Raw genomic sequence first — 25,420 nt, 5'->3', positions numbered from 1 at the left:
CTTTAATAAAGAGAATAATTTACCACACACACCACACTGATGAGGTTTACTGCCTGTACATGTCTCTAACTTACTCTGTAAGCTTGAGCGCGATTGGATGCCCTTCCACAGACATTGCAATTTAAGCTTATCACCTGTATCATGTGTATGAATATTCATGTCTCCTTATAAGTTATCTTGCCAATCGAATGCCTTCCCATACACATCACATTCACAAAGTTTTACATATCACATTCAAAAAGTCTTTTTATGTATTTTAAATTTCCTGTATGGTGCCTCTCACACATCACATGATTTATTTGATTTATCACCAATTTGTGTCCCTATTTGTCTATATAAGTTTCTTTCCAAATCTGTAGTATGCCTTCCAAACCACATCACACGTCAGGTTTTTTTAGATATATGTAGATTTATATGTTTGTGTAAGGACTGTGATTTTTTGAATGCCTTCCCACACACATCACATTTGTAAGGTTTTTCACCTGTGTGAGTTCTCATGTGTACTTTTAAGTCAAATGATCTATAGGTTGCCTTTCCACACACATCACATTTATAAGGTTTTTCACCTGTATGTATTCTCATGTGATTCTTTAAGTAATATGAGCGTGTGAATGCTTTTGAACATACATTACATCTATATGGGGTTTCGCCTGTGTGTGTTCTCATGTGTGTCTGTAATTGACACAAGGTGTAGAAAGCCTTCCCACATAGATCACAATTATGAGGTTTAACACCTGTATGTGTCCTCATATGACACCGTAAGCTTCCTGATGAAGTGAAAGCCTTTTCACAGACTTCACATTTATAAGGCCTGTCACCTGTATGTGTCCTCATGTGATCCTTTAGGGTATTTGAATGGCTGAATGCCTTCCCACACACATCACATTTGTAAGGTTTATCACCTGTATGCACCCTCATGTGACTCTTTATGTGTGGTAACTGCTTGAATGTCTTCCCGCATACATCACATTTATATGGTGTGTCACCTGTATGTATCCTCGTGTGACTCTGTAAGTCACTTGACCATTTGAATGCCTTTCCACACATATCACATTTATAAGGTCTATCATCTGTATGGCTTCTCATGTGACTCTGTAACTGATTTGAGTGGTTGAACATCTTCGAACATACATTACATTTATATGGGATTTCACCTGTGTGTATCCTCATATGTGTCTTTAATTGAAACAGGTAGAAGAAAGCCTTCCCACATAGATCACAATTATGAGGTTTATCACCTGTATGTGTCTTTTTGTGTACATTCAAGATACCTATTTTTCTGAATTCTTTCCAACAAACATCACACTTATAAGGTTTATCACCTGTATGTGTCCTCATGTGTCTTTGTAGGGAAATTGAACATCTGAACGTTTTCCTACAGAGGTTACATTCCAGAAGCTTTTGACTTGCTGGAGTACTGGTGTGCTTCATTAAATTCTCCGTTTGAATGTCATTAGCACTATAACTGCTTAAATTTTGACCATCACATTGAATAAGTGATTCAGAGGAATAAGCTTTCTGTTCTCCCTGAAATTTGACAAATAATTTCATAAACTTTTATTTGAAATACTACAAGAGGCCCAGGGGCCACATCGGTCACCTGAGCAAAACAGCTAGGAAAAAGCACAAATAAGATCAGAACTGAAAAGTTTACTGAGGGGGTGGGGCTTGAATTTTTATACTACTTGAAAATGCCTTCATATTAATACAGCATCTGACTTTGGTTTTCTTAATAAAAAGATTTTTGAAAAACATTTTCTTCCTATATATTACTTCATAATAATTTGAATTTGATTCCCCATTGATTCCCTCCCTACCCTAATGGGCCATGGTTTGAACAAATTTAAATCTTCAATACATGAGGACACTTACGTGTCAATATGACTAAATATAGATTTTCTGTTCTTGGGATTTCCCCGTATATTTTTCTATGTAAAACTTTGATCCACCATGGTGGCCCAACCAAACCCTAGGGATTAGGGATGGCAATCGATTACAGAATTGCTATTCAGTTGACCGCAAGACGTTCTGACCGATTAACCGGTTAATCCTATCAAAATAAACATTATCTTTTTAAAACCAAAAAAATCTGTATTCATGTACACGAAAAAGAATGAAATAGAGATATAAGTTAGAAACATTCTGCTCATTATTGTGATCAGGAAACTATATGTACAAATAAATTATTTTAATTTCAATTGTAAGACAAGAAAAAATAAGAAAACCATGAATCTTGCCTAAAACATAGGTAATCAAAGATTATGAAGCTCACCTCAACGAATGTTATCAGTTTAAGTAATGCAAATCTCACATCATATTTTCTTAATATTTAGTATTCATCCCAAAACAATATTCTTGCAAGTTGTATTTAACCCCTTACATGGCATATACACATTTCTAAGCCTGTAGCGTGAAAAATATGTATATGTATAGTGTAAACAAATATTCATAACTGTTAATACTGCATATATCAAAGTCTTCAAGTTCATTCGGATTGATCTGTTCCCAAAACTTTAACAAAGTCTCCTGTATGGAAAATATAGGTCAGATCCAGCAACTGAAGCAAGTCTGATAGTGTCCATCCTTAGATGCATCATCCATGCAAGTTTAGTTAAGCTAGGGCTTATAGTTCCTGTGAAATGGACCTGCTCCAAAAACTTTAACCTGGTCACTCATCTGGAAAATGTAGGTCAGATCCAGCATCCGAAGCAAGTCTTGTAGTGTACATCCCTAGATGCATCATCCATGCAAGTTTGGTTCAGGTAGGGCTTATAGTTACTTGGGATTGGACTTGCTCCTAAAACTTTAACCTGGGACGCTAACACCGACGCCGACGCCGGGGGTATAGCATAAGCTCATCTCGACTTCGTCGAGGTGAGCTTAAATTAAAACGCCGATATCTTTCCGGTGCAGACGTAAACCAGATTCATTCTAATCAAAACTTTGTTTTAACTTTTAACTTATACGATTTTTTCTTTCAATATCATTTAACAGATAACGAAAAAAGATCGATATGTTTCACTCTCATTAAAAGTGTTGGTGATTATAAAATCATTAAAGTATTACATGACGGTGGAAATGTTTTAAAAACAATAATGTGATTTTAAAAGCAGTAAGTAATAATTCACAAACTGACCAATTCTAAACTAACGATCTCAATCTGGAGGGCCATAAATACCTCAGAATCAGCGTAAAACTGAAGAAAATCAACTGTCATGAAGAAATTTCCTTTTCAAAAATGACTTTTAAGAAAAACAAGATGTGTTTGCAAAACACTGATGCCCCTGTATGGCAACATAGCAAAGATTAAGCTTTTATTAAATGCAAATTTAATTAATTGGTACCAAAAGTAGGGTATTCTCACTGGAAAACAATTGTGAAATTTGAAAGTAAGCTAATGTTAAAGGTTTTTAATAAGTACAAAAATCTCCAAGGTCAAGGTCAAAAGGTCAATGTAATTAATCATGCTTGCCAATAAAATACTTATGTAGAGCATGAAAGCTGTAACCATTCAGAAGTTATGGTTAATTTAATTTCTTAAAAAGTAGGTCAAAAAGGTCAAGGTCAAAGCATCAAAGTTATTGCTATCAAATTCTTGTCATAAGGATCAAATATGTAAAGTATGAAAGGAACTATATATTATGGTCAAGTTTGCTTTTTTAAAGTAGGTCAATCTCAGAGGTCAAGGTCAAAGGGTCAAGGATCTTCATATCCAATGAAGGGTCTTTTCACAAGGATTACATATATGAAGTATAAAAGCCCTATCTCTTACTGTTCAAAAGTTATGGCCAAGGTTAAAGTTTTTCACAAGTTCTACAAGGTCAAGGTCAAAGGGTCAGGGTTGTTGGTATCCAGTGAAAGGTCTTTTAACAAACATTACATATGTGAAGTATAAAAGTCCTGGTGTTTACTGTTCAAAAGATATGGCAAAAGTAAAATTTTAAAAATTTTCTTAAAAAGTAGGTCAAACTCCAAGGTCAAGGTCAAAGGGTCAAAGTTATTGTTATCAAATGAAAAGTCTTGTCATAAGAATCAAATATGTAATGTATGAAAGCACTAGCCCTAACTCTTTAAAAGTTATGGTCAAGGTTTGCTTTTTTAAAGTAGGTCAAGCTTCAAGGTCAAAGGGTCAAGGATCTTCATATCCAATGAAGAAGGATTACATGTATGAAGATTTTTTAAAAGTTATAAGGTTAATTTTTTCACAAGTATGGAAAATCTACAAGGTCAAGGTCAAAGGGTCAAGATTGTTGGTATCCAGTGAAAGGTCTTTTAACAAGCATTACATATGTGAAGTATAAATGTCCTGGTGTCTACTGTTCAAAAGATATGGCCAAAGTAAAATTTTAAAATTTTCATGTAAAAGTGGGTCAAACTCCAAGGTCAAAAGGTCAAATTTGGTGGTACCCAAAGAAAGGTCTTGTCACAAGGAATACACATATGAAATATGAAAGTCATAGCTCCACTAAATCAAAAGTTATGGGCAAGGTTAAAGTTTTTGCGGACAAACAGACAAACAGAGAGACAGACAGACACGACAAAAACTATATACCACCGAAACTTCGTTTACGGGGGCATAAAAATTCAGTTGTACATATATTAATTTTTTCCGACTGATTGCAGATTTCCTTACCAGTTACATTCGTTCCAACTGATTAATCGATTAACCAGTTACAAATTGCCATCCCTAATATAAATACTAAGTATCACTATTCTTGGCTTAGCTATTCTTGAGAAGAAGATTTTTTTAAATATAAAATTTGAATCCCCCATTGTGGCCCAATCCTATCCTTGGAGGTTATGATTTGAACAAACTAGAATCTACACTTCCTGAGGATGATTCCATATAAATATCATATCACTTATCATGGTTTGGAAGTACTTGAGATTTTAAAGAAGATTTTAAAAGATTTTTCCTATATACTCCTATGTAAAACTTAATTCTATATATATGAGATTCATCTTTCCTGGCCCAGTGGTTCTTGAGAAGATTTTTGAAGATTTTTCCTATATTCTCCTATGTAAAACTTTGATCTGCCATTGTGGCCCCATCCTACATGTACCCCCGGGGGTCATGATTTGAACAAACTTGAATCTACAATACCTGAGGATGAATCCATATGAGTTTCACATTTTTCCTGGCCCATTGATTCTTGAGAAGATTTTTTCTATATACTCCTATGTAAAAACTTTGATTGGCCACTGTGGCCCCACCCTACCTCCCGGTCATTTGAATCCTCGATTGTGGCCCAACCCTATCCCTGGACTGGAGGTCATGATTTGAACAAACTTGAATCTACACTACCTAAGGATGCTTCCACATGAGTTTAATCTTTCTTGGCCCAGTGGTTCTTGAGAAGAATTTTTTTTTTAAATGCCATTAATTTTTCACTAATTTATCATTATCTCCCCTTGGAAAAGGGTATGGCCCTTCATTTGAACAAACTTGCATCCCCATCATCTAAGATTACATTGTGGCAATTTTGGTTGAAATTGACCCAGTTGTTCTTGAGGAGAAGATGAAAATGAGTTTACATTGACGATAACGACAACAACAGACAATGGACAAATTTTGATCAGAAAAGCTAACTTGAGTCTTCGGCTCAGGTGAGCTTATAATAATTAAGAGAGAAAAACATGGAGATTACAATGCAACACAAATATATTTTTTTAGAAAGAATCTGGGGGGATTAGGTGAGTCATATGCCCCCACGGGTTTAGAAGCTCTGTAAACATATCAGAAATTTCCTAGTCATACGATTCACAACTGTCCAAATGAAAATATATATATTTTTTAACCTAGTTATTGTAAGAGTATCTTTTAACATGTGATGCTTTTCATACTGTGTGTTATTTCTTATATATTTGTTTATACCGGTAGTTGATGCACTTAATGATACTGTAGAGCTAATGTTCGTGTTAATAATCAGAGTTAAAGTTACCAATAATTTTTCGAATTTAAATGTTATTTATCTTGAAAACTTGTTTAATATAGGAAATATATTTATTGACCATAAATAAATTCAATATTTTATTTTTCTAGTGAAAAAATAAATTGTATTTATCTAAATTTTAATCTACACTTAAAAAAGTCCACAGTATAATTCGAACACTCAAGACAAAATATCTGAGTATTTCATCACTGCTGCTATGACCACTGAGCCACGAAGTCACACATACACATGTACATTAATTTTCCTTCAAATAACAAACAGTTCTATATGTGTATCAAACGCACCACAGGAGTTTTTAGAATATGTTCCAAAATTTAAGTAGATAATCTAATGTTTTAATATACAGCGGGTCTTCATACTATTTTTTTGAAAATGGTAAGAGATACATCCTTCCATATCCTTTCAATTTTTGTTTATAAAAAAAATGGTATGAAGACCCACTCTATATAAAAAACATTTTAATTTTCCATTTCTATCATTTTTAGGTTTACTTAATCATGTTACCATTTTGGTGGATTAATAACAGTAGATCTTCAGATACCCTGATGCTTCAGTGTCTGGAGGATTTTTCATCGGAACAAAATTTTTAACGTTTATGTTTCTTGTTTAAATGTTAATTCAGAGATCCGGATGCTTCACATACCCCGACAAATTGAACCAAAGCGTCCAGATAAATGAGGTTCCACTGTACAATCAATATCTATGTCAATTGATTCATGGTTTATCTTTACTGTATGCATATGGTTATAAATAATTCTTAAATTTAACAAAAAGTGGAAATTGTAAGATTTTTGAAATTTATATTTTAGGTCTAAAATAAAAATTTTTTTGTTTCCAGTTGCCTAGCTACCCACTGAAAATGCAGTCTTCGACAAATCCCGGAAGTCCAATGCCCGGGACCTGGTAAAATTGGAAGCGGGCATGTGGAAATTGCACACTTACAACATGTACAAGCCCAAAGGGCATGTTTTTGGCATAAGCCTCGGTATTGTGTAACATTAAATGTACTTTCTTGATTTTCCATCTAAGTGAAGTAAAAAAAATTTTTACCGATCAATTTTTCTTCTGCAGAAGAGACACAAAAAGTATTGAAAAAAATGTTTGACAGAATGGATTTTCAATTTTTGATTGGCATGAAAAGACAAATAAGAATAAATAAATTGATAAAATTTTATATTTGTTCATTTTGTGATCACATTCATGGCTAATAAAAGATTTGGCGAAGACTGAAAATGGACCCGACCCAAACTTTTTTTAGCCATTGTGTAATTTCCTTTATTTTCTTCAATTTTTCCAATCATTGGCTTATAACAAGAGTGGAGCCTAAGCCTTATCATGTTTATGAGGCCTAAAATAGCTCTATTATTTCATATCTAACAAAACTCTGAAAACTTTTTTTACAAACAAAAAAAATGCCTACCTACATGTAACTACCCAGTCTAAAAAAATAGGTTGGCAAGTGCAAACAAAGAATTTTTTAAGCTTAGCCTTACCTGTTCTTGTGTAGGGCATATGACTCACCTACTCCCCCAGATTCTTTGTAGGATGTAAGAAACCACACAATTCATGACAGTATTGCACTAAATAGCTATAAAATCACATTGTATCTGACAGTCATCATGTGTCTAAATCATAAATAATGCATTGTGAGATGAAACTTAGCAGTTTCAACTATTCAGAGAGTAACAGGACTGAAAAGGTCCTTTGTGAATTACTTTTGCTATTGAAATGATAGGATATTCAGATAGAGTAGATGCCAGTGTGTTCATATTATGATTTCCAAGCTACAAACACAGCGGGTGGGCAGGGGATGCTCACTCCTTTATGGCACCTGATCCCATCTCTCATGTTTTAGGGGTTTGTGTTTCCTCGGATCCTGACATGAATTGTTTGAATGCATTTTGAGCTCTATTCATACTAGTACTGTTCGTAATCTCCATATATTTAAACTGCAAAGCATTGTTCTAAAGAAATTGCTAGAATGACATTTTGTTTTAAATCAAAATATTAAACAGGGCAGACAGACAGGTACAGTGATTAATACGGAACATTGTTGACAGGGTTTTCATTTACCATCAAAATTAACTGTTCTTCTCTTTTATCTTCCTCCATTGTAGAATCAGATATCTTCAATGTTTTTCGTCTTTTCTACAATCAAGTCAAGTGATTTTCAAATTAACGATTAACAAAACTAAAAGAATCAAATTCTCATTCTTTAAATGTTCATTGAGCACATACATGCACATGTTATACTCTGATATTAAATTAAATCATTTGATTGTAAATAAACATGGTAAACAAGGATTGACAGAGATAAAGTTCAAAAATTTAATTAACTAAGCAGTAGTTCTGTTCTGCGTTGAAGTCTATGGGTAAAAGCGTTTTTAAAAATTAAAAAATAAGAATACTGAACATGCTGAAGTGGAAGATGCATTGAAAAATCAGAAATATGGTGACATTTGAAAATCATTGTTTTATCCAGAAGTTTATTTTTTTTAAATTGATTTAAAATCAAATTTTTGAAATTAACAGGAGGTTCAAGGGCCTTAACAGTCACCTGGGTCAACAATTAAGAAGATCAATAAAGTGATAAATGAGGCTTTGTTGCCCCAAAGTAAGAAAAATAGTATGATTAGGATCAACAAAAAATTTAGTCTAGTATCTATCACATTGTAATTACTATGAAGTTATTTTAATAAAATATCTACTGTAAATGTTTGGTTTTTGGTGTGTAAGATATTTGGTTGAAATTAACTTTTCAACAAGTTAGTGTAAATTTAATTTAGCATCATCTGAATGTGCTAGATATAACATGTCAGACATGAGACATTTAGCGGAGTACTTGATTAAGCAGGTTCGGCTTTCCGCAAAATTTTAAAAATAGAATAAACTGCTTCAATTAATATGTGTAAAGTATATTTTTAATCAGATATATTTGCCTCTCACATTGGGCTCCTCTCATCTTTGAAGAACATTTGAAAGAATACCTTTTTTATTATTTTTGTCTCATTCTTTTAAGCTTACTGGAACTGAAAGCTAAAGAGTGCTTTTCTGATCATATTTTGTCTGTAGTCCGTCTGTCTGTATGTTATTATTTTACATTTAAAATCGACTTGTGAAAGGCCATGCCTTAATTCAAAGGGAAATAATTGAGAAATATTGAAAATTTAGTGACATGTTTTAAAATCTTCTTCTCAAAAACCCCTGTGACTGGAAACATTGGAAAAATGAAACTTATAAGGATACATCTTAAGGTAGTGTAGATTCAAGTTTGTTCAAATCGTGAGTGACCCCTAGGACTTGTATTACTAAGCACGTTAAGCATGTTAAGAGGCCTAATTATTGTGTTATCACTGAAATTGAGCTTAAATTTTATTTTGCTCACTTGGGCCTGGAGTGGGCTGTATATAGGTACAACTGTGGCCTAAATCTCTAAAAGAAATTGCCAAAATTTTGGTAACTTTGGTGGTGCATTTTTTTTACATGTAGGAAGATTACATGTAATTTTTTCGACATAATTTGTACGCTATGGACTTATGTAGTGCAATTAATTAGCCTTTGGAAAACTGCCCCATGTACATATTTTTATGGATCGCATGTATATGTGTACCCTCTTGGCATATGTTTGGCAAAAAAAAACCCCACGATCTCCCCTGCTACCTCATGCTCATATAAAACAGTAATTAAATCTTTCTAAATATTAATATGCACATAATTAAAATGTTTTTTAATTATACATTAGTTATAATCATATGCAAAAATCCACTCATAACCAGAGTCTTTGTTTCCAGTAGACTTTTATACCTTCTTGTAGCTGACTGACCAAAGCATAAGGATCCAGGCCAGAATTACCTTACATATACATGATATACACTTTTGATAAGTTTAAACATGTTTTGTTTTCTTTGTAACTTTTTTTTAAAAAGTTTCATTACCAAAATATTTTTGACCACATGATAGTAAAATGTGTCAGATAAATATTCACATCCCATAAGAGAATGTGAATATCCCCGGTAGTGGTTATTAATAAATCTCTCTGATGTCATGACCTCAGATAGCATATGGGGTGCGTCGATTTACCCAAATGGACCCAAATGGAAACTCAAAAGGACCCAAATGGATATCAAATGGAAATCAAATGGACCCAAATGGAATATAAAATATATATATCATATCTTATTTCAAGTTTCTACTTATTTAAAATATAGAGAATAATGAAATTAAAACAAATAGAAAATATTATAATATGATTATTTTCTTCAATTGTGTTTTCAAAAATGCGATTTAATTCTATTTGTAATAACTATTATTGAACATTCTTGAATGCAAAACTGAAGTATTTGATATTTTTTATGGCCGTAGGAACGGAGGTGGAGGTGGTGCGGGTAGAGGCCATGCCAACCCCTGCCCCTATCCCCCAATAATTTTGCCGGTATATAGGATACTATCAAAACTTCATGTTTCAAAATACAATATTACAGACCTTTAAGTTAAAAAAATCCATTTGTAACTGTAAGACCAGGGGCTGACAAATAGATTTTTAAGGCACTTGTCCAAGGGCAAGTACATGGTCAAAATTGACTTGCCCTACCTGAATTTGTGCTTGCCCTACCATTAGCCAGTTCTGTATTTTTAGGTCTTTCAAAAAAAAGAGGAAGACAAATGCTGAGTAAATCATGCAAGCCCCTATGCCCAGCTTTAAATTTATGGCCTTCAAATAAATTCTATTTTTGATAAGTCACTTGCCCACGGGCAAGTGGTTGATAAAATTTTACTTGCCCACCCCTAAAATTTACTAGCCCCGGGCGTCGGGCAATGGGATTTGTCATCCCCTGTGTAAGTTCATTTATTTTCATCATTTAGATAATACATATTTAATATTCCTTTTGATTTCCATTTGGGTCCATTTGAGTTTCCATTTGGGTTCCATTCAGGTCCATTTGGGTAAATCGACACGCCGAAAATATGAGTTGGCTTAAATAGAGTGTGACTAAAATGGGTAGCGAAACCCGGGCCAGGCCGGGAATTTCAAAACTGTGAGCCAGGTTTTTGATAATTACGAGATAAATACTTATTCTTTCTTCACAAAATTTACAGACATAGTTTATAAGTATAGGTTTTGCCTTTGCTGAGAAATTCAGGTCAAAATGTTTTGTTTTTCGAAGATTATAGCTGATTGTCCTTTTCAAGGTGACTAAAATGGGTAGCTAGCCCGGTTTCCTCATTTTGGCGATTTTAAGCTTAATGTATCAGAAGTGTTTGTGATATTTGCATTTAATGGTTGTTTATTAACTTTAAATAGTTAAATTGTTCAATCATTATGAAATTAAATGTCAGTTATTAGGGTTTTTGTCATTTTTCATAGACCCGGGACAGGTCAAAACCGGACGCGTTTTTCTGGGACAAATTATATAATTCCGGATTGCCACAGAAATAATGAAGATTTTTTCAATTCCTGACCTAGATACATCTAAGAAATAAATGGGAAAAAATTAATATAAATATGCAAATAAAAAAGGAGTCATATATATTTCAATTATAATGTCATTATCTGGTAAGTGTTTCGGAAATAAAAGGTTTTTCCCAGGTGAAAGTGTCCGGTTTCGACCAATCCCGGGTGTTCAAAAAATGCATATATTTTTAATAATCGTGATTTATTATTGCAACAGTTAAATGTTTATGGTAGTTTAAGTTCAATTTCAAAGATCCAAATGAAATAATTGTAAATATGCTGCCGAAATTAAGTTTTAATCGCCAAAATGAGTAATCCGGGCTCGCTACTCATTTTAGTCACTTGGAAAAGGGCAATCGGTAATAATCATTCAAAAAACACAATATTTTGACCTAAAACTTTCAGCGAAGGCCAGTCCTAGAATAATAAACTATGTCCGTAAATTTTATGAAGAAAGAATGAGTATTTATTTCATGATTATCAAAAATCCGGTTTTCGTTATCGAAAATCCCGGCCCGGCCCGCGTTTCGCTACCCATTTTAGTCACACTCGCTTAAAAAGTGTAAGCAAACGTTTAACGACACGACCACTCCCATGCTTGATTAATCATCATGTTAATGGAGTACTTGAAATGCACCTTGATGCATATCATTTACATTCATTGTAAACTTTAGAATAAACTTTTATCCTATATGTGCTACATTTCAGCCTTTTGACCTTCGCTTTTAATTGTGGCCCGAATCCTATTGGGGTCCGATTTAACTTAGTTATGCGTTGACCAGAAACCGGTGAAAATAGCATCAAATTCCTGTTTTTCTCGGTGGCTTTTTTTTTTACAGCTTTCTGCAAGAGTCATTTAGATTTTCTTGTTTAATCACAAGTTTTAACTTAGGAAGAAGCAGCATACCTGATACCATTTCCTTGAGAAAATTGAGTTGCCCGATGAAGCCGATTCTCTCGACACCTCTGGTATAAACAAAGCGAAATGCCGATCCCGATCTTTAAAAAAAATTATAAAAACTGAAAATAAAATAAAACAACAAAAAGAAAGAAAGAAAACAAGATAAATAAATTAAAATATGTAAATAAATAATAATCTATTTTATCTATTTTTTTTAATACTTACTTTATCCTACTTTTATATTTAATTAATTATGAATATATGCAGCTTACCTTATAACTTCTTATACATGTAAAGCTCAAGATGCTCAGAATTTTGCTGCTTTTATCTCATACATGTCGGGGATGTTGCCCATTAGATAAAATTGTGCTATATCCACGGATGGATGCAATAATTAACTATATAGTAAACTAAAGTTAACTATACAAACGAGTTACTATAGCGTTATTTTTTTTTAGGAAGTGGTCCTAGGGAAGATTTTTTAAAGTTTCTTTTTCATTCATATTTTTATTTAAAACTTGGACCCCTGGCCCGGATCATGAAATGAACAATTTAGAACAAACACTACCCCAGAACAGTTCTACATAAGTTTGTTTTCTGGCCCAGTGGTTCTTGAGAAGTTTTTTAATGACCCCACCCCTTTTTTTTATATGTTTTCAGAGCTTTCAGCTCAGGTGAGCTAAAAATTAAATGTTATAATCTGAATTTTTGGTATGAATCCCGATCTTGACCTTTTGGCCTCTAAACTATATAAGTAAATAAAAAAAAACATATGTACATGTATATGGAGATAATGAACAGTATTCAAGTTCAAAAGCCGATTAAACAATACAAAATAGGAGCAGAGATGGGTTCTGGTGATATGGAGGAGTGAACACCCTCTATAGTGGTCAAATATAAGTCACCAAGACTTCTTAATCATGTTAATCTGATATATAACTTCATTGAAAAGGTCCAACATCATCTGGAAACTATTTTTGCAATGCACGATTTTCTGACTTTGGTCCTCAAAACCAGGCTTTTAGAAGCTGCAATTTAAAATTTCATAGCAAAAGTTCAAAGGTTTATAAGATAAAGTATAGGTTAATTTCCGACTTATACCCCATTCATACGACATGATTTACATACCTCAGTATATTTTACACATAAGTAAATTTACTCACGTGGGCAATTTATGTCGTATGAACGGATTTACTCATAATTGCAAATTCTGCACAGTGGAGTAAATAGACCTTATCAGAACTAGGTGCAAATTAACTTTTGCATACCTTTTGTAGCAAATTATTAGTTCATGTGTGTAAATTTTGTCGTATAAACACGCAGCAAATTTACTTATGTATGCATTTGTTTTGTTTATTGAATAAATCCCCATTTTATTAAGTGTTGATTTGGTTGTGTATGCATTGGTACGTAAAATATAAGTTGGTAAATATAGTGGCTTTAAGGCAAAACTCTAAACAATGAGCCATTATCTCCTCCGAGATAAAGAATGACTGCACTTAAGGACGTTATTTGGAACCTTTTCGGTTACCCATTTTAAGCTTAATATTACAATATATCGCTAAATTTATCTATGATTAATGTGCAAGCATATGTTTTTGATATTTATTTCTAGAATTTTTCGTCATGCATATTTCTATAATTACATGCAGCGGTATTGAAAAGAACATGTTTAAGCCATAAATTCCGGAAAATTGAACTGGACCGCTTTCGATTTTAAGGTGGCAGCAAAGGGGCGGAGACATTTAAATCGCATGGAAATGGATCATAAGCACATGGTTTTTCCGTATTTGATTTACATTATATATGAAAAAGGCGGAGAGGAGGGTTTTGTGTTCATTGTTTTACAAAAAATAAATGATTTATAACCATGCATATAATTTCAAGAAATTGTATCCACGTAAGTAAGTAAAGTAAGTAAAGAGCAGAACATTAAGAGAAAAATAAAAAGTTCATAAAAATAAACAAAATTGTGATAAATATATGTATGCATTTTGTACGCTTAGGTTGGTAGTGTTTGTTTTGAGAATTATTGGTAGATGAAAATGACACTGAAGTACATTTTTATTTTCTGAACATAATGGACTGTCTTAGCGTAAATGAAAAATAATTTGCAACCTGTCTTTAGGATAATCTGAAATAAGTACACACAATAAATCCATAAATGACATGCCATTTGATTACTGGCAGAGATAATTTTCAAAAGAGTTTTGATCTTTATTCAGAGTACAAAGGACAATGCATTAAAGAAAATGAATTTCGGCTTCCACATTATCAAGCACTGCATAATTTTCTCTATCTAACGTTCTTTTAAAATTGTAATACTTAAAATCTCACTGCTCATGTAGTATTTGCTGTCAAGCAGCGAATTAACTAAATCTTAAAATAATTATATGTGTTCGAACCTACAGTGTATTTTTAAAAAATGACATTTTCACTTTATCTTAATCATCTTGAATAACAATTGTGGACTAATTTAATTAGTAACGGAAAAATAAAATAAAAAGTTTAGTTTTTTTTTTTGGTGTGACTGTGGGCTCCTACCCTGACCTAAAACTGGTCGGGCTCCCGTTTTCAAAATTTCTCAATCCGCCACTGGTTTTTGTACAGCATGTAATCGGCAAAAATAATACGCCTTTTCTTTTAAATGCTCCGAACAAAAACACTAAAGTGAAAGAAGTCAACGTAAACTTTAAAACGCCAATAAATTGTACGCAATGATCTTCAATGTTTTGAACATGGAAGTACATGTAGATATAAAAAGAATTTTCCAACGCCTTACACAATGAAAGCGTATCGAACACTTGAATGTCACGTGAAAAAAGTGATTATAATATCAATCGGGTCACATGGGCTGACACTCGGTGACTTGCTAATTTAGTAGCTAACTAGAGCGAAGTTTGGGTACATTTTCACCTTCATGTTTGTCGCGTTATGGGCTTGTCCTTCGTCTTGTTCACCATCTCCTTTAATACAAGAATCATATAGGTGTACAACGTGCAGTAGGTGGTTTTCGGTTTTTATCAGTGGAATTTTTAGTCTTCTGAGTAAAGGTATACCTAAAGTCAAATTTTTAATTGCAAAAAAATAATATACTTATTGTAAGATTTTCTCTAAATTTAAAGTGAAGTTTTATACGTAAAGCACTTTAGTCGGGAATCTCTAAAATATTAACATGTTTTTTTTTTTTTTTAAATGGTGTGTTTGACTTTTATACCTTAAAAAAATTTCACTTAATATTAAGACTTTTATGATCCAGGGGCATGGCTCTGAAAATAAAAGTCCCAAATGCCACAAAGCTCACCTGAGTAACTTTGACCCTGCTGTTCTTCTAGCACCTGATTTCCACCTTTTTATACTTATTGTGGTCACACCCTACCCAAGGGGTTATGATTAAGAATAAATCTTCCCCATGATACTTCTGCTAAGGTTCAGCTTTTTAGGCCCGGTGTTTCCAGGAAAAAAGATTTTTTCCTACATATTTCAATGTAACAATTGTATGTCATATAGTGGCAACACCCTATAACCGGGGATCACGAATTGAACAATTTAGAATCAACACTACCTTAAGATGCTTGCGCATAAGAAGTTTTTTCTGTCCCAGTGTTTCCTAAGAGAATTTTTAAAGATTTTACATACATACATGTATTTCCATATATTTACATTTGCAAATATTTTCCTTTACATAACACTACTGAAAGCAATGCGTGAGACCAACATGTTACAGGTGAAAATCGAGAGAGAAATTCAACATGAATAAAGAAGTAAAACTTTATGTTATATCGATTTATAAATTTTTTAAATTGCAAAAAGTTGAAAAACAAACGTTTCTTTACCTGAAAAGTAAAAGTAGGTTTGCAGTTTCTTATTCTGTCAAGTGCTCTTTCACTTTAAAGTGTCAAAACAGCACCTCTCGAGACTGGTCCTTGGATGAGACCGTATAAACCGAGGCCCCGTGTCGCTGTAGGTGCTGGCACAAAAAAGATTCCTCCCTGCTCAAAGACCCTCACCCAAAATTTGTAGCCCTCCACCCGCAAGTGGTGGCATTTCCATATGAGTGAAAATTATTCTCGAGAGGGACATTCTAAACAACATACAATCAATCAATCACATATGCAGTTTATGAAAATTTTGAATATTTCTATGTGTACCACTATTTTCCCTTTTAAAGTATATTACCCATCTAAAAGTAGCTACTGAAATAGTATAAGTATATACTAGACGTACTGTGAGCAATGAGCTCTGACACTAAATGATACCCACAGCTAATTCTCATATGAATATAATGACTGTGTCCATGTTTTTCTATGGGAAACCCGAAATATGTGGCGGATCAAAAAGTAGAATAGAAGATGCACAATTGCAATATGTAATATAGATTCTGTGAAAGTCATCAAATATCACTCAGTGGTATATTAGAGGAATTAGCGGATAAGAGATGGGTACATCGAAGCATAACAGACAGACAGACATACCAATTACTTAATATACCCTCCCGCTTTTCAAGCGGGGGGTATAATAAATCACATGCTTGCGTGCATCAATCTGTGTAATGAAAAGATATTTTGTAATTATAATGTATTTGAAAAGATAATTAAGTAATTTACATTGATGTTTTGCATTTTTGTTTGTAAGAATACATGTATTTAATTACATATTGTTTAATTATTTTAATGTGTTAAATGAAAAGTAATTTTCTTTTTGTTTGTCTATTGCAGGTACAGCTGTAGAGTACATTTCGAACAGCCATCTCCAGGTATGACAAAAGTTTACACAATTAACCCTATAAGGTTAAATAAACAAGCATTATTGAATTTAGAAAATTTATATAATGAAGCACAAATGTGAAATCATTGTAGACCCAGGCTAGAAATAGTTTTCTTTCACTGCTCACTCCGGCTTTTTACTGGTCAGATCATCATAATATCACTATCCCACTAGGCTACTAGATTTAATAAAAAAGAGACTGACCCAAAACCATAATAATAATAATCATGATAAATGTAATAGTTATATTTTGTTTGTTTAATGTGATACACAGTTGGGCATTCAATAATTGATCTAAACAAAATAGGATTCCGAAATGACAGAACTTTGAAACAAGGCTGTCAAGTTGCTAGCCCAACTATAATTGTATTTTGTTATAAATGTACATAGAACTGACACAAAAGACAGATGCCCCCTACCATGTACTATCCTAGATAAAACAAAATTCACTGACCCCAGTCCAGTGGGCCTTCAATTTTTTTTGCCTTGCATTGTAAAGTCAGCTATCGAGACATTTTGTCTTTTTTGTTGTTTGTTTTTTTTTAAAGATATGCACTATCCCACACAAATTATACACCCAAGAAAATATATTTTTTTCTCCACTTTTAAAATATGGGCTTTACTGATCTTTACATGTATTCAATGTACATGTATGTCTTAATTTTTTTTTTGAAGAATGATAATTTGTTGATTGAATTTAAAAAATGGTCTTCAATATGTATGCACATGATAGTGATGATACTGTATTAAATGCACAAAAATTATAATTTCAATAAAATAAAACAAAAAAGCAAATGTTTATAAAAGGAAATCAAATCAGTTCATTAGTAATGTGCAATGATTGAATGTTTCTTGCACGATATACTCTGAAGACAGTGATGTGCAAGTTCAAGGTTTGCCAGTTGTGAGTATTGTATATGTAACTGTAGGGATAAAATTATAACATATTTAATATGCAACATTATTTAATTATTATCATCCTGATCATGCTGATTGGAATAAATAAATAGATAATATTTAGCATGTCCAATTACTCCAATATCTACATGTACAGGTATATAAATGTATAAAAGAATCCTGGGTAAACTTATATATATAGTGAGAGAGAGAGAGAGAGAGAGAGAGAGAGAGAGAGAGAGAGAGAGAGAGAGAGAGAGAGAGAGAGAGAGAGAGATGATATAAGGGTCAATATAATTGAAAATCAGGCATCATTGATTTTTGTTTTTTTTAATTCTCAAAAGATTTAATCACATTCTGTTCTAATTTCAGCAGATACTTTAATAATAAAGAATGGGTGAAGAAATTCTCACATTATCATGCTGCCTAATAGTACATGTAAGTTCAAAGGCAGAAGAAAATTTATGAAAAGGAGAGAATTTATAAAATTAAATACAGTTGTTTCTTTGTTTCGACAATTTAATGAACTGAAAATTATGCTGATACATAATCATCATATTACGTAAACTGTAAATGATTGCATTACATATTTTTTTCTGATTTGCATGCAATGTATGCATTGATATTTGTCAGTAATTTTCATTCAGTTTTCTTTCCACATTATTGCAAATGCTTGTATTTTATTTGGATTAATTAAATGTAGAGGATTGTATTAATTTATTAATCATATTTGTAGTTCAGCTGTAACAAAACAAATTATCCGATGAAAGCTTCAACCACGAGAATCTAGGTAAGGATGTCAAGTCCAAAGAGAAGGTATATTGATTACTGGTGATGATATGTTGAGTGCAGCAATGAAATAGAGAGAACAATAGTAATCAGTAGAAAAAAAATTAAATCTTATTTCTTTTCAAGAATAGGCAGGTCATTATTAGTCACTCTGAGATAGTTAAGAACAGTTTTAGATTTGTTCAGATCATATAGCTATAGAGTAGGGTGGGTCCACAGTGGGGGTCAAAGTTTTATTCTGGAATATTTCTGAAATCTATTCAAGATTATCATGCTGGGCCACGATACCGGTACATCATGTTTTTTGAATGAATACATCCTAGTACAGAATTCCAGAGTCAAGGGTAATGGATGTGCCGTAATTATAAACAGAATGTTCATCTTGGAAAGTCCTATGTAAATATTGGAAAATCATTTTGTTTATTTCTTGGCTTTTAAGTTAAGTAGAGATTAAATTAATATAAGTTTTAATAATTTAAATTCCTATTTTATGAAGACTTTAGTTGATATCTATGTAAGGTCAAAAAAGCTACAATTTTCAGAAAGAAAGCAATATTTTGGGGTTATAGAAAAGGGGAATAACTCTCATCATGATAGTAATGATGGATTGGATGAATGCATGATTTGCAAACACTTGAAATTGCATATATATATATGATTTACTTTTGTTAATTTAATTTGCTCATTTTGCACATATCTCTTTCTCATGCAGACTATTAATGAACAATGGTAGATTGAATTAGCAACTGTAAATGGCATACATGTATATGAATTTTATATACTCTGTATAGAGTTTAACTTTGGTATATATCTTTGACAGTTGACACTGAGTGATATTTTGAACACATTGAGATATCAAAGTCATTTTAAAGTCCCTTGAATGACATTTTTTTTTATATATACGAGGGCTGTTCGAAAATTATTGAGATATTGTGTATATTTTGCTTTCTAATGAACGTCTTTCGCTGAATTTAGCATATACGTTTGACATACATTAAGAATTAATATAAGCATAAAATATTTTACAAGTACTAAATATTTTCTGTTCAATGGTATATAAATGCGTCATTAGTAGGAGTACCGGGAGCAGTCTCGAAATCAGATATTGAAAATATGTAACACCAACGTTATAAATCTTCGTGGACCCATGATAAGAGCGAAAATAATTCTGTTTATGTGTATAAGTTTTCAGCTGTAATTCAAATTCATGTTGTGCAAATTTGTTAGAATTTGATCAGGAATACGGAGATCATAAAAAAAAATTAAGCGCGGTCGAGAAATCTACCAAGAATCTGCCAAAATGGATTTTGACGTCAAAGGCGGAGCAATATAATAACGAGAAAAAAATAATGAGTTAGGGTTTGTTATATCATTGTTATACATTTTTTTTTTACAATTAATACAACCAGAGTAAAATCAAAAGCTCCGGATGACCATGAGTTATTACGTATGGTATGAATGTCGATACAGTTTTAATATCGTTGACTTGCGTTGCATAAATCGGCACTGTCATCATTTTCCACAAATGAAAATTTTACACTCAGGTAGCAACAGCATACATTTTTAAGGAAGTTTAAGAATAAAAGACCATTTGATTTTCGTACTGTTATATATGTAATTACAAAGAAAGAAAAGTATGCATGCTTCCCGAACGTTTTACATGCGAAACCATCTCCGGCTGACGTGACGTTAAATGACGTAGTGAAGCTGCTCCGGGTCGTTAGACATATGCATGTTTATTATTTCACCGAAACTTTTCTTAGTATCATAGAAATTAGAAATTTTGCATAAGAGTTTTATTCGTTCTCTATAAAATGTTGATGAATTTTCATGAAAGTATATCCGTACTTTATGGAGTAAATGTAATTGTCTCATTAATTTCCGAACAGCCCTCGTATATTACCCTGAATCTCTTGGACATCTCAGTTTTTTTCAGCAGTCCCATGAGCATTTCAAGATAACAAGTGTGACTTTATTTTATTGATTCAATTAATTATTTAAGAATTATAAAAATATCAATCATATACTTTTATGTTAAAGCATTGACATTTTATACTTTTCAGGCCATGTAACAAATGGTTGCTGAATTCATGAATACTAGCTGGGATAATACAGTACTTTTCTACTCATATGAACCGTATCTAAACATCATTTGAGGATCCCTTTCTCAGAAAAAAATAATTTGCATATTCAAAGACTCTATAGTTCATTTTTATTTGTACGTTGTTTAACATTCTTCTTGAGAAACTTTCACTCATATGGGAAAGCAAACATTTGTCGGTGGAGAGCTGCAAATTTTGTCCTTTACTTGGCACACATGGCTAATCGAACAATGAAGGATCTTTTGGTACTAGCACCTACTGCAAAACAGCACCTCTGTATATACAGTCTCATCTATGTCTGACGTGGGATTTTGAACCAGCAATTTATGGATCAACTCCTTACTCATTACTCTCGAGCAGATGCTCTTGCCACTGTGCCAAGCAGGTGACTTCATAGGTTATAAAATGAGAAGATAAGATTTATAACTTAAAACTGATGTATTTAATTCAATCACAGTATAGAAAATGTTTGCAAAAAAAGGAGGTAATAGCTACATGTAGCTCTCACTGGTATTGCATGCATAAACTATATGAAATACATATTGTAATTTCACATGTATTTTAAACCAGATCAGTAAAGAAAGAAACACTTGAATATTTTTACTATGAATTTTATTATAAGGTTGATTACCTTTAAAATAAATGGAACTTTTTAAAAAAAAATTGATTTGGAAAAAAAAAATATTTAGAATGTACATGTGCACTTGTTCATTAAAAATAGTCAAAATTTGGAGATCTTGTAAAGGGTATCTAAATATTGAATTTATAAATTTTTACTTCATTTATAAACAGCATAATTTTTAATATAACATATACCTGTAATATACAACTTATTTGTTGTTGAAGATTCCATTGTCTGTCTACATGAAGTGCTTAGAAAATTTCTTGTAAATAAAAACATGATTTTATGCTGTTTGTTTACTTTGTCCATTTTTCAATATGAGTCATGATATATAAATGGTGTGCATATCAGTTTAAATTATTATTGTTGAATTCAGTTAACAGAAAAAAATTAATAACTGATTATGATTATGTAGATAGTTACCTTCCAGAAATATTTACATGTACTAGTAGCTGCAGATATGTAGCTTATTTGAAATCAGGTATTGTGGTATTGCCCTACCTCCGGGGATCAAAATTTGATTAATTTAGAATTTACACTATTCCAGTATGCTTAAACAAGTCTCACTTTTTTCTCGCTTAGTGGATCTACAGGATTTTTGTAATGGCCCCATCCTCTACTCTTTTATCTTCCTTTTGGAATGGGGCTTGGTCCCTTATTTTAACAATTTTAACTCTTCATCCCCCTTAGTTTTAATTTTGGTTAAAATTTTCCCAGTGGTCTTTGAGAAGGAGGTTGAAAAATTTATAAATGGATTTTTTGCTCAAGTGAGCTAAAACAAACAGACAAAGAAGAAGGTATGGTTTCCATTCAAATTTTGCCCTGTGATTTTCTAAAAAATCAAACTCGTGTAAAAGTTGAAAACTCATGCTTTTTAAATAATTGAAATTCAATGCAGAAAAATCAAAAATTTTTTCTCGCATGTGACTGCGTTTTTATGCTTTATGACCTGAGCTTTTTGCTTTTTCAAGGAATTTTCTTTCAGAGCTAAAACAAATTTAAAATTACAATCATGCTACTTTTTGAACTCCATACACATTATATAACATTATAAATTAAATGAAGGTTTTAAATTTGATGCATCCTCATCAATTGATCTCTTAAATATCCCTTCAATCACTTTCCACAAACGTCACATTCATATAGTTTCACTAATATATGCCTGTATGTGTTTCCTTAGATTACTAAATGGAAAGGATAATTTCCCACACACATCACAATGATGGGTTTTATTACTTGTATGCCTCACCATTTGACTCTTTTAGCTTTTAAAGCAATTAAATGCCCTTTCGCAAACATTACAATTAAAGCTGATCACATGTATGAATCCTCATGTCTGTCCAACTGAAAGCTTTCCCACGCACATCACATTCTCCGTCTATTACTTGTATGTTTCTTCATATGTATTTAGAAAGTGACGGATCTACTGAATACTGCCTCTCACACATCGCATAATTTATAAAGTTTATCACCAATATGTGTCCCCATTTGTCTTTTTTAAGTTTCCTAATCTGTTGAATGCCTTCCAAAACGCATCACACGTCAGGTTTTTTAGCTGTATGTACATTTACATGTTTCTGTAAGGTCTGTAATTTTTTGAATGCCTTCCCACACACATCACACTTATACGGTTTATCACCAGTATGAGTTCTCATGTGTACTTTTAAGTCACCTGATCTGTTGGTTGTCTTTCCACGCACATCACATTTGTGGAGTCTTTCACCTGTATGTGTCCTTTTGTGTCTTGATAATTCCTCAGACCAGAAAAATGTCTTCTCACACACATCACATTTAAAAGGTTTATCACCTGTATGTATCCTCATATGACCCCGTAAGCTCCCTAATGCAGAGAATGCCTTTCCACAAACTTCACATTTATAAGGTTTATCACCTGTGTGTGTCCTCATGTGACTCTTTAGGCTATGTGAATGACTGAATGCCTTTCCACACACATTACATTTGTAAGGCTTATCACCTGTATGCGTCCTCATGTGTCTCATTATGTGTTGTGACTGGGTGAATGCCTTCCCACATACATCACATTTATATGGTTTTTCACCTGTATGTATCCTCATGTGACTCTTTAGACCTTGTAACTGACTGACTGCCTTCCCACACATATCACATTTGTAAGGTTTATCACCTGTATGTGTCCTCATGTGACTCTTGAGGTTATGTGACTGACTGACTGCCTTCCCACACACATCACATGTGTAAGGTTTATCACCTGTATGTGTCCTCATGTGACTCTTTACGTTTTGTAACCCTTTGAATTCCTTCCCACACACATCACATTTATATGGTGTTTCACCTGTATGTGTCCTCATGTGTGTCTGTAAGAGATGTAAGTGGATGAATGCCTTCCCACATACATCACAGCGATAAGGTTTATCACCTGTATGTGTCCTCTTGTGTTTCTCTAAGTTTTGCGACTGGCCAAAGGTCTTTCCACACACATCACATTTATAAGGCTTATCACCTGTATGTGTCTTCATGTGATTCTTGAGGTTATGCGAATGGCCGACTGCCTTCCCACACACACTGCATTTGTAAGGCTTATCACCTGTATGCGTCCTCATGTGACTCTTTATGTGTTGAGACTGGTTGAATGTCTTCCCACACACATCACATGTATAAGGTTTATCACCAGTATGTGTCCTCAGGTGTGTCTGTAAGTTTTGCAACTGGCCAAAGGTCTTTCCACACACATCACATTTGTAAGGTTTATCACCTGTATGTGTCCCCTTGTGTTTCTTTAAGTTTTGTGAATGGCCAAAGGTCTTTCCACACACTTCACAATTATAAGGTTTATCGCCGGTATGTATCCTCATATGTATCTTAACGGAGCATGATTGGGTGAATGCTTTCTCACACACACTGCATTTGTAAGGTTTATCACCTGTATGCGTCCTCATGTGAATCTTTATGTGTTGTGACTGGTTGAATTCCTTCCCACACACATCACATGTATAAGGTTTATCATCAGTATGTGTCCTCAGGTGTGTGTGTAAGTTATATAACTTGTTGAAAGCCTTCCCACATATATCACATTTATAAGGTTTATCACCTGTATGTGTCCTCATGTGTCTATGCAGGTGACTTGAGCTGAAAGTTTTCCTCCAGACGTTACATTCACGAAGCGTTTTACTTACTTGAGTACTGGCGTGCTTTATTACATCCTCTGTTTGAATGTCATTAGCACTACAACTCTTTTGACCATCGCATTGAATATGTGACTGGGATGAAAAAGCTTTCCTTTCCCCCTGAAATTTGACAAATAATTGTCAAGAACTGACAGTTATGAAGTGTTTAAATCATATTTAATGCACTGTGAGATAAAACGAAGCAAATTCAACTATTCACATATTTACAGGACTGAAAAGGTCCTTTGTGAATTAACCTAGCTTTTTAAATGAAATGATAAACAGATAGAGTAGATTCAAGTGTGTTCATATAATGGTTTGTTGAAATTAACACCATTACCCAACACTCGGGGGCATAGAGCAGGGAATGTTTATTCAGTGTGCCAACGCCTACAAGGCCGTAAATCAATTTGACATCTCATGAATTAAATCTGATCTCTCGTGAATCTAATTTGACAACTCGTGAATCGAATTTGACACCTCGTAAATCGAATTCGACCTCTCGTGAATTGCATTTGACCTCTCGTGATTCTAATTCGACCTCTCGTGAAACGAATTTGACCTCTCATGAATCGAATTCGTGTTTCGTCATCACAGAGTACTGAGTGCACAGTCAAGAAATTAATTCAACCTATGTTCACTAAGATTTGTCATGGCTGGAGCAAACCCATGATTTCCTAACTCTACAAACACACAATCTTTTTGTCAAAAACTCATTTCTAACTTCTAAGTGCCTCGACCGTTGTAGAAATAGTTCGCATGTAGAACAACAGAACATAGAACCCAAATGTTA

General features: G+C 33.1%; 1 protein-coding gene, 1 long non-coding RNA gene and 1 pseudogene across 2 annotated transcripts; 1 reads left to right on the top strand and 2 right to left on the bottom strand.

Moving 5' to 3' along the window:
• Window positions 1–6: 6 nt before the first annotated feature.
• LOC134283080 (zinc finger protein 239-like) lies at window positions 7–12,425 on the bottom strand. Its single transcript, XM_062765518.1, has 3 exons — window positions 12,314–12,425; window positions 8,028–8,102; window positions 7–1,527 (listed from the first exon to the last, which is right to left on the bottom strand). The coding sequence occupies exons 2-3, from the start codon at window positions 8,064–8,066 to the stop codon at window positions 385–387; spliced, it is 1,182 nt and encodes a 393-aa protein (XP_062621502.1). The 5' UTR covers window positions 8,067–8,102; window positions 12,314–12,425; the 3' UTR covers window positions 7–384.
• Window positions 12,426–17,929: 5,504 nt separating this feature from the next.
• On the top strand, window positions 17,930–21,978 carry LOC134283082 (uncharacterized). Its single transcript, XR_009995418.1, has 4 exons — window positions 17,930–17,978; window positions 18,344–18,409; window positions 18,708–18,787; window positions 20,824–21,978. It is a non-coding gene; the product is annotated as an uncharacterized LOC134283082 (long non-coding RNA).
• A 1,041-nt stretch (window positions 21,979–23,019) lies between these two features.
• LOC134283079 (zinc finger protein 91-like) overlaps window positions 23,020–25,420 on the bottom strand; it is a 51,173-nt pseudogene continuing 48,772 nt past the window's right edge.

Source organism: Saccostrea cucullata, unplaced genomic scaffold (genome assembly GCF_032062105.1).
Source record: "Saccostrea cucullata isolate Sc308-1 unplaced genomic scaffold, CSIRO_AGI_Scuc_v1 ctg2243, whole genome shotgun sequence".
NCBI classification, from domain to species: domain Eukaryota; kingdom Metazoa; phylum Mollusca; class Bivalvia; order Ostreida; family Ostreidae; genus Saccostrea; species Saccostrea cuccullata.
Note: the sequence above shows the minus strand (reverse complement) of the source record. Positions and strands in the feature narration are given on the sequence as shown.

Coding starts and splice junctions, on each gene's coding strand:
- LOC134283080 (XM_062765518.1), bottom strand. CDS start 8,066: ATGGAGGAAGATAAAAGAGAAGAACAGTTAATTTTGATG. Junction 1,528..8,027: donor AAGAACAGTTAATTTTGATG/GTAAATGAAAAC, acceptor GTCAAATTTCAG/GGAGAACAGAAAGCTTATTC.